Source organism: Pan troglodytes, chromosome 15 (genome assembly GCF_028858775.2).
Source record: "Pan troglodytes isolate AG18354 chromosome 15, NHGRI_mPanTro3-v2.0_pri, whole genome shotgun sequence".
In the NCBI taxonomy this organism is placed as follows: domain Eukaryota; kingdom Metazoa; phylum Chordata; class Mammalia; order Primates; family Hominidae; genus Pan; species Pan troglodytes.
In genome coordinates this window covers 32,849,157-32,859,259 of record NC_072413.2, presented here as the reverse complement: position 1 = coordinate 32,859,259, position 10,103 = coordinate 32,849,157, and the positions used below count along the sequence as shown (strand labels likewise).

Below are 10,103 nucleotides of genomic sequence, written 5' to 3'. Positions count from 1 at the left end.
TGGCAGCAGTGTGTAAAATAGGATAGAGAGATGGAAAATAGTAGAGTCAGGAGAGTATTGCAAAGGTGTAGACGAGAGTTGATGGTAATTGCTGTGAGAACTGGAAAAATTGGACTAATTAAAGAGGTATGGGCTGGGCGCAGTGGCTCACACCTGTAATCCCAGCACTTTGGGAGGTCGAGGCGGGCGGATCACGAGCTCAGGAGATCAAGACCTTCCTGGCTAACATGGTGAAATCCTGTCCTACTAAAAATACAAAAAAATTAGCCGGGTGTGGTGGCACACACCTGTAGTCCCAGCTACTCGGGAGGCTGAGGCAGGAGAATGGCGTGAACCCTGGAGGTGGAGCTTACAGTGAGCCGAGATCGCACCACTGCACTCCAGCCTGGGCGACAGAGCGAGACTCTGTCTCAAAAAAAAAAAAGAGGTATGGAGGACAATCAATTGTAGAAGCCATAGGATTTGGTTGGATATGAGGAGTAAGGGAGATAAGGATTTATTTTTTTCCTTTTTTGAGGCAGAGTCTTGCTCTGTTGCCCAGGCTGGAGTGCAGTGGTGCAATCTCGGCTCACTGCAACCTCTGCCTTCCAGGTTCAAGCGATTCTTTTGCTTCAGCCTCCCGAGTAGCTGAGATTACAGGCACGCGCCACCACGCCCGGCTAATTTTTGTATTTTTAGTAGAGACGGGGTTTCACCATGTTGGCCAGGATGGTCTCAAACTCCTGACCTCAGGTGATCCGCCCGCCTTGGCCTCCCAAAGTGCTGGAATTAGAGACCTGAGCCACAGCGCCCGGCCCCTAGAGTACGGATTTCAATGGGTTAAGGGTTTCTGGTCTGAACATCTGAAGATGCCTTTCCTTAACTGAATGCAAGCTCAGGAACGTGTAGATTCTAGGATTAAGTATGATTTTCTCCTGTTATTTGAAATGCCTGTGGATCCCGTGTGATGCTAACCACCTGGACAGTTAGAGTAGGTGTGGGGAAATTTCTTCTAACAAAGGAAAGGAATATTTTTGTAATGAAAACAGCTCATTTTTATAGTTCGCAACCATTAGTGCCCCAAACTCTGAGGTAGTTATTACCTCGCCAGCGGTAAAAGCTTGATTATAGTCCCTGATTACCGACTGTGTGAAGGTCCTTGTTTCCAGCAACTTCCATAGGCAAAATGATATTAATTGTGATTAATTATCGTGTGGCATAATACAAAGACCAGATGATGTATTATGGCTTCCGGAGGGCGCCTGCATCGTTTTTCGCTGGAGCCCTCGGGGCAGGGGAACTGGAGAGCTCCCTGGGTGGCCTTTGGCCCTTCCCTGGTCAGAGCCCGCCAGCTGCGAGGTGCCCCCAGCCATGAGGTATGGGTCTTCAGGCTCTCCCGACTTCGGTGCCTTGACCTTGGGCAGAAGGCCCTGTTAACCTTCCTCGCTCACGGACTCGAGCGTCCAGCGCCGGGGACGGGGCGGGCCGTCCTTAGGCCCCGCCCCTTCGCCTCCGCCCCGCCCCGCCCCGCTCCTGGCCGCCGGCTCCCTCCGGCAGCAGGGGGATGCGCGCCTGCGCCGGCCCTCGCCTCGGAGCAGCCATGATGGTGGGTGTTCTCCGCGGCGCCGAGTCCCGGGAGCGCGGTGGGGGCAGCGGGCGCGGGGCGGGCGCGGGGACCGCGCCAGCCTGGCACTAATGTCTCCCTTTGTGTCTCCCCCATCTCATCCTTTTCCCCGGCGCGCCGTGCCCGCCGACCCCACAGGAAGGCCTGGACGACGGCCCGGACTTCCTCTCAGAAGAGGACCGCGGAGTAAGTTCTGCCTCCCTTTCGCTCGCGGGACCCTCCTTCCCCATCCTGGGTCCCCGGGTGTGGTACGGGGAGGGGTCCCCAGCCGCGCGGCACTCCCTCCCCGTAGTCCTCCTTTCGGTTTCCTCGCTGCACCGCGCCCCACCCTCCCGTAGCCCTTCCTCCCTGGGGGCCGCTCGGCTCCGATTCCCGGGGACCCGCGGCCGCTTTCTTGTCCCCCGCCGCTGTTCGGGCCTTCTGGTGGACCTCCACTCCCACGCGGGGCGGGGTGCAGGTGGCGAAGTGGAAGTGGAGGCGGGAGATGGAACGCCCCCACCCTCCCTCGACACTTTGGGGCCATGAAAACCCATTCTCGGACCTTCCTAGCGGCACCCTCAATTTTCACCCGGTGTGGACATCTCGAACTTGCTCCCGCCCACCCTTCTGTCTCTCTCAAATAGTACAGGTGTAGTCTACATTACCATTTTGCAAGGATTTTTATAGTAGCCGAATCAACTCCTGTCCAGTGCCCTACTAGATTATGCAAAGTGCAGGTAGCCCATGGTATCTTTACTTTTTCTAATATCCAACAAATCCTGTCTTTGGCAGGATTTCCTTGGTGTTTTATTCCCCCTTAGCTTCTTTGAGGTATATTGACAAATACTGTTGATAATTGTATATACTTAAGGTATACATTATATTTTAATACACGAATACATTGTGAAATGAGTACCACAATCAACCTGACATATCCATCACCTCACCTAGTTACCATTTTTTTTGTGTGAGAACATTTGAGATCTAAGCAAATTTCAAGTATGTACCCTTTGACCAACATCGACGCTCCACCCCCTCACCCCCCACATACACACTCCGCCAGGCCTTTGATAACCTCCATTCTGCCCTTGGTGTTCTGAGGTTAGTTGCATTCTACTTCAGAAAGAGCCTTCTGGGCTCTGATTCCTCCCTCCCACCCCACTCTCCACCCCCTTTTTCCTTGGCTGAAGGGTGGTAATCTTTATAGTCCCTTGTACAAGTGAGCACTTGGAAAATGTTGATATATGATAATTACCATTCAGCAAGGTTCCATGGTTCCTTCACATTTCACAGCCGGCACTTCAGTTTTCCCTTTTGCTTTTTCTTATCCGTTTTAATGTGAGAGAGACATCTGTTAGTGCATATTTGGTAGGTGATAAAATATTGTGGGATGTTATTGCTGTTTGTAATAACAGATGAGGTAGTTAGTATGAACTGATGACTTTTATAAAGCTTTTATTTATTTATTTGGTTTTATGAGACAGTATCTCCCTTTGTTGCCCAGGCTGGAGTGCAGTGGCATGGTTATAGCTCACTGCAGCCTTGACCTCCTGGGCTTAAGTGATCCTCCCACCTCAGCCTCCCAAGTAGCTGGGACTACTGGCACGGGCCACCATGCCTAGCTGGGTTTTTGTTTGTTGGCTTTTTGAGACGGAGTCTTGCTCTGTCACCCAGACTGGAGTGCAGTAGCGCTATCTTGGCTCACTGCAAGCTCCGCCTCCCGGATTCATGCCATTCTCCTGCCTCAGCCTCCCGAGTAGCTGGGACTACAGGCGCCCGCCACCACGCCCGGCTAATTTTTTGTATTTTTAGTAGAGACGGGGTTTCACCATGTTAGCCAGGATGGTCTCGATTTCCAGACCTCGTGATCTACCCACCCCGGCCTCCCAAAGTGCTGGGATTATAGGCGTGAGCCACCACGCCCGGCCTGTTTGTTTTTATAGAGACAGGGTCTCACCATGTTGCCCAGGCCAGTGTCAAACTCCTGGGCCTAAGTGATCCTCCTGCGATTATAGGCGTGAGTCACTGTGCCCAGCCGAGCTTTTAAATAGTAAGAAAGATGGAGAAGGTGCTGCATACTTTTATAAATTAATTTCCCAGTGTAAACAAAGGCATTATTTAGAATTTCAGGTTAGAGCAAAAGCATCATATAGAATTACTAGTTGTTGGTAAGATTTTTAGTTTCGGCCAGGCACAATGGCTCACACCTGTAATCCCAGCATTTTGGGAGGCCGAGGCAAGAGGATTGTTTAAGGCAGGAGTTCAAGATCAGCCTGGGCAACATAGCAAGACCTCATCTGTACCTAAAAATTTTAAGACCAGGCACGGTGGCTCACGCCTGTAATCCCAGCACTTTGGGAGGCCGAAGTGAGTGGATCACCTGAGGTCAGGAGTTCGAGACCAGCCTGACCAACATGGTGAAACCCTGTCTCTACTAAAAATACAAAAATTAGCTGTGCATGGTGGCGCATGCCTGTAATTCCAGTTACTCCAGAGGCTGAGGCAGGAGAATCACTGGATTCATTCACTGGAACCTGGGAGGTGGAGGTTGCAGTGAGCTGAGATTGCACCATTGCACTCCAGCCTGGGCAACAAGAGCAAAACTCCATCTCAAAAAAAGAAAAAAAAGAAAAAACAATTTTTTTTTTTTTTGAAACGGAGTCTCGCTCTTTCGCCCAGGCCGGAAGGCCCGACTGCAGTGGCGCTATCTTGGCTTACTGCAAGCTCCGCCTCCCGGATTCACGCCATTCTCCTGCCTCAGCCTCCTGAGTAGCTGGGACTACAGGCGCCCGCCACCGCACCTGGCTAATTGTTTTGTATTTTTAGTAGAGACGGGGTTTCACCGTGTTAGCCAGGATGGTCTCGATCTCCTGACCTCGTGATCCGCCCGCCTCTGCCTCCCAAAGTGCTGGGATTACAGGCGTGAGCCACCGCGCCTGGCCAACAATTTTTTTTTTAACTTAGGCAAGCTTGGTGGTATATACCTGTAGTCCTAGCTATTTGAGAGGCTGAGAGCTTGAGAACAATGAGCTGTGGCTTGAGAGAGCCAGGGTGACAGAGTGAGGTCCTGTCTCTAAAAAAATTTTAAAAATTGTATTTCGGGTTTTAAAATAGCGGAAACTAGCAGAGTTACTTAATGAAGTGTGAGGAGTTGATTATAGCACAATTAAACTGATTATTCTAAATATAAAGCATATGACCTTTAGATAACTTTATGTCCTATTTTTGGTGTCTACTAGCACAAGCAAACAGGATTTGCTTTCTTGGAGGATCTTAATAATGTTCAGTAAAAATACTAATTTTTGAGTATGTTGATGTTGTGAAAATTATTTTTTGGTGAATATTTGTGTTCATGGCTTTATGCCTTCAGAAAGGTTTGCTCATGGAACTGGAAGCCCTTAAGTAATTTGTCCAGAAACTTTCTCTTTTTTTTTTTTTTTTTGAGATGGAGTCTCGCTTGTTGCCCAGGCTGGAGTGCAGTGGCGTGATCTCAGCTCGCTGCAAGCTCTGCCTCCTGGGTTCATGCCATGCCATTCTTCTGCCTTAGCCTCCTGAGTAGCTGGGACTACAGGAGTGCGCGACCGTGCCCGGCTAATTTTTTGCATTTTTTTTTTTTTTTAGTAGAGGCGGGGTTTCACCTTGTTAGCCAGGATGGTCTAGATCTCCTGACGTTGTGATCTGCCTGCCTCGGCCTCCCAAAGTGCTGGAATTACAGGCGTGAGCCACCGTGCCTGGCCCCAGAGACTTTTTCATGTATTACAAAATTAAAGGGAGAGGAAGACAAAAGAGCACGCCTGACTGTGATGTTCTTATAGAATCCTGTAGATGAAAATTTTAATATGGAAATGGAAAAAAACCTGAATTAGAACGCTTTTAGAACATCAGGATGGATATATACACTTGCCCAGTTCTTCCTTATTTTTGTCCCGTGGAACTGGGTGAATCATAATAATTATAAAATTATAGGTGGGCACAGCATAATCATTGTTTCATTATATTTATATTTCATTGTATTTCATCATCCCTCTAAAGCCTTTAGTATCCCCCTTTTTCTAATGAGAAATCCGAACTTCAGAGAAACTAAGTTAGTAGTCTGAGGTCACACAGCAACAAATGGGAGAGCTGGACTTTAAAACACATTTCTGATATCAGAGCCACTGCACAGGTTTCTCAAAGTGGCCTTGAAATACTTGCATTAGAATTACCTGGTGCATTTGAAAATCAAAATGAAAGTTTCTGGGTGTCACCTCACTAAATCATCTCTTAGGGTAGGGAATACACAGTATTGAAAACTGTTGGTCACACTTTGATCTCTTCAGCCTCACCTCTACATATGGGCAGATAACTGCATTTTTTTTTTTTTTTAATTTTTTTTGAGACAGGGTCTCACTCTGTTGCCCACGCTGGAGTGCAGTGGCGATCTTGGCTCACTGCAACCTCCACCTCCCGGGTTAAGGTGGTTCTCCTGTCTCAGCCTCCTGAGTAGCTGGGATTATAGGTGCCCGCCACCAGGCCTGGCTAATTTTTTTGTATTTTTAGTAGAGACAGGGTTACACCATGTTGGCCAGGCTGGTCTCAAACTCCTGACCACAGGGGATCTGCCCGCCTCGGCCTCCCAAAGTGCTGGGATTACAGGTGTGAGCCACCGCGCCCGGCCGATAACTGCTTTTTTGACAAGCGCCCAAGGAGTTTCTGTTTGTGCACTGAAATTTGATTACTGCTGCACAAAGTTATCCTGCTATTTCCTCATTTTAGGAATAGAAATATCTGGCCTGTTTAAATTTCCTTACATTGTGTTTGTCCTGATAGAAATAGATTACCATAATTAGAACTTTTAGGCATTAGAACTTTTAGATCATCTTGTTGAGCCTTTTAAGAAAGGGAGTCTTGGCCGGTCACAGTGGCTCACTCCTATAATCCCAACACTTTGGGAGGCGGAGGTGGGTGGATCACGAGGTCGGGAGTTCGAGACCAGCCTGACCAACATAGTGAAACCCTGTCCCTGCTAAAAATACAAAAAATTAGCTGGGCATGGTGGCGGGCACCTGTAATCCCACCTACTCAGGAGGCTGAGGCGGGAGAATCACTGGAACCCAGGAGGCAGAGGTTGCAGTGAGCTGAGAGCATGCCATTGCACTCCAGCCTGGGCAACAGTGCGAGACTCTGTCTCAAAAAGGAAGGGGAATTTTGACAGAAGCATGAAGTACATATTGATACGAGTTGCAAAGGGGACAGCACATTCAAAAATAATAACTAGCATTTCATGTAAAGCAGCAAGTAAGCAAAATTTTTTTTTTTTTTTTCCTAGACGGAGTCTTGCTTTGTTGCTAGGCTGGAGTGCAGTGGTGCGACCTTGACTCACTGCAACCTCTGCCTCCCAGGTTCAAGCTATTCTCCTGCCTCAGCCTCCTGAGTAGCTGGGACTACAGGCGCACGCCACCACGCCCAGCTAATTTTTGTATTTTTAGTAGAGACGAGGTTTCACCATGTTGGCCAGGATGGTCTTGATCTCTTGACTTCATGATCCACCCTCCTCAGCCTCCCAAAGTGCTGGGATTACAGGTGTGAGCCACAGCGTCCAGCTACAAGTAAGCAAAATTAAAGTCAGTGTTTTTAAATAAATCTTTAAGCAGCTGTACATTTTCATCATGATATTTCGATTAGAACAGAATCTTAGCGCCCTAAGAAAACATTGTTTTGGCCAGGCGCAGTGTCTCATGCATGTAATCCCAGCACTTTGCGAGGCCAAGATGGGCAGATCACCTGAGGTCAGGAGTTAAAGACCTGCCTGGCCAACGTGGTGAAACCCCATCTCTACTAAAAATACAAAAATTAGCCGGGCGTGATGGCTGGTGCCTGTAATCCCAGCTACTTGGGAGGCTGAGGCAGGAGAATCACTTGAACCCAGGAGGCAGAGGTTGCAGTGAGCCGAGACTGTGCCATTGCACTCCAGCCTGGGCGACGAGAGTGAAACTGTCTCAAAAAAAAAGGAAAATATTGTTTTGTGAGAAATTTAAAAAGCAGGCTTCAAGAATACATAGTGTTGAAAAATATTGGCCACATTTTCATCTCTTTAGCCCTACCTCTATATAATAGGTTTTTCTCCCCCAAATAAAGGACAGTAACATATTATTTAGTACACAAATGAGCCCTTTGAATTGGACACATTTTTTTTCTGATGTGCTTGTTAAATAAGAACAGTGCATGCCAGAGTGATGGCATGATTCTCTTTGCACTTGATTTCAATTCTAAATAATATGTTTATTGTTTTCAAGAATTACTTTAGGTGGAGTAACTACTTGTTCTCCTGTACTCGTAGCCTTGCTCCTACCTTTGTATTCCTTATCTTCATTAATAGCATCACTTTCCAGTTGTGCCGGCAAGAAACCTCTGAGTCATATCCTTCATCTTTATATCAGAACAGTCATTGAGGCCAGTTAATTTCACCTTGGAAATGTTGTTTATCCCATCTTTCATGTGCTTGGTTCCATTTAAGCTCCTTGCTTCTTCCTGCTTGGATAGTAGCAGTACCTCTCCTTAGTCTCTGTCTTTAGTCTTTCTACTTTCCAATTCAGTCGTCAAATTACTTATATTACTAAAATGATTAAACCATATAGCACGTTAGTGAAAAGGACTTCCTTGGACCCCTTTTTTTGGGGGGTAAGGTCCAAACTCCTTAGGCTAACATTCAACTCTGTTCATAACCTTTTCTGACTGGCTTCATTTCTCAATATCCCCTCCCCCATATTCTAGTCTACTCCCCATTGCCCAAGTACGTCTACACTTGACTGTCTGTTTTATGCATGCATTTCAGTGTTTTTTTTTCCCCCTCACCTTTTCTTTCGCTTCAAATTCAACTTGAATTTGGCCCAGATGCTTGCATTTTGTTTTGCACCTGCACACTTTTTAGCTTAAACACATGCCACATTTATTGATAGTTATTTCACATAAAAATGTGACATATATTATGTTGGCTGAGGATTAAAAAGATCAATAAGACAAAGTTCCTGCCCTGAGACCATCACAGTGTAGTGAAGGAGATAGAGTTATAATCCCTTGCAATGAAGTGTATGGGAGTACAAAGTAAAAGTGTTCAACTTTAGGGAAGGGGTAGTAGTAAAGACATAATGATAGTTACACACTTACATGCATTCACTGCATGTCAGGGACTTTCCATATAAACTCAATTCTCAAATCCCTATGAAATACACCTACTGTTATTCCTATTTGGGAAAGGAAAACTGAGTTGCAGAGACATTAAATAACTTGCCCAAGGTCATACAGCCAGTAGGAGCTGTGGTCAAATAGGCAATCTAGCTCTAGGGCCTGGCTCTTAACCACTGTGCTATTGGTCTGCTTTCCAGCAGGGAGGATGGCATGTGTTGGTAATTTGGTTCCTCCTAGAGCACCTGTTCTTACTGGAGCAGAGGTTGCAAAGGTACATGCAGCTAGTACAGAGTATATAGTGCATAGTGAAAGACTCCAGGCAGTGGGAAGTACTGAGGAATCTTTTTTTTTTGCTCTATTGCCCAGGCTGGAGTGCAGTGGCACGATCTCGGCTCACTGCAAGCTCCGCCTCCCGGATTCACGCCATTCTCCTGCCTCAGCGTCCCGAGTAGCTGGGACTACAGGCGCCCGCCACCACGCCCAGCTAATTTCTTTTTGTATTTTTAGTGGAGATGGGGTTTCACGGTGTTAGCCAGGAAGGTCTCGATCTCCTGACCTCGTGATCCACCCACCTCGGCCTCCCAAAGTGCTGGGATTACAGGCGTGAGCCACCGTGCCCGGCCAGTACTGAGGAATTTTAAGCTAGGAAAGACATGCCCAGGCCTGGTGCAGTGGCTCATGCCTGTAATCCCAGCACTATGGGAGGCCGAGGCGGGCAGATCACCTGAGGTAAGGAGTTCGACACCAGCCTGGCCAACGTGACGAAACCCCAACTGTACTAAAAATACAAAAAAAATTAGCCAGGTGTGACGGTAGGTGCCTGTAATCCCAGCTACTAGGGAAACTGAGGCAGGAGAATCGCTTGAACCCAGGAGGCAGAGGTAGCAGTGAGCCAAGATCACGCCACTGCACTCCAGCCTGGGCGACAAGAGTGAAACTCCATCTCAAAAAAAAAAAAAAAAAAGGAAAGACATGCCCAGGTGAAAAAGCATTGTAGATTATTCTAATATTGAGGATAGATTGATGCTTCCTTTCAGAAAACGAAACCAGTTAACAGGCTAATGCAGCAGTCCAGATGAGAAATGACAAAGGTAGAACTAAGGCAGTGGAAGAGGGATGAAGGAAGGGATGTAGTAAAGAGATGTTTAGGAGATAGAATAGACAGGACATGGTGACTGAATAAGTAATACATGGGCTGGGCAAGGGAGAAGGAGAAAACATAGAATGTAGGAAGGAAGAACAGGGTTAGAGGTTAGGTCATAAGTCTGGTTCCAGGTATGTTGGATTTAAAGTGCCTGTGAGGCATCTAACCTGCCCCCACCAAACTAGAATGTAAGATCTGTAAGGCTGAGGA

At 47.3% G+C, this 10,103-nt stretch overlaps 1 protein-coding gene across 5 annotated transcripts in view; it reads left to right on the top strand.

Annotated features, from left to right (window-relative positions):
- Nucleotides 1-1,329: 1,329 nt before the first annotated feature.
- SNX6 (sorting nexin 6) overlaps nucleotides 1,330-10,103 on the top strand; it is a 68,971-nt gene continuing 60,197 nt past the window's right edge. For 2 of the 5 annotated variants that reach the window (XM_054665948.2, XM_054665949.2), the window contains exons 1-2: nucleotides 1,494-1,585; nucleotides 1,742-1,789. In XM_054665948.2, coding sequence (XP_054521923.1) covers nucleotides 1,544-1,585; nucleotides 1,742-1,789 — 90 coding nt within the window. In that variant the 5' untranslated portion in view covers nucleotides 1,494-1,543. Of the gene's footprint in view, nucleotides 1,586-1,741; nucleotides 1,790-6,890; nucleotides 7,171-10,103 lie in introns of those variants that run through there. The other 3 variants (XM_063793298.1, XM_016925989.4, XM_063793299.1) reach the window with 3 other exon arrangements.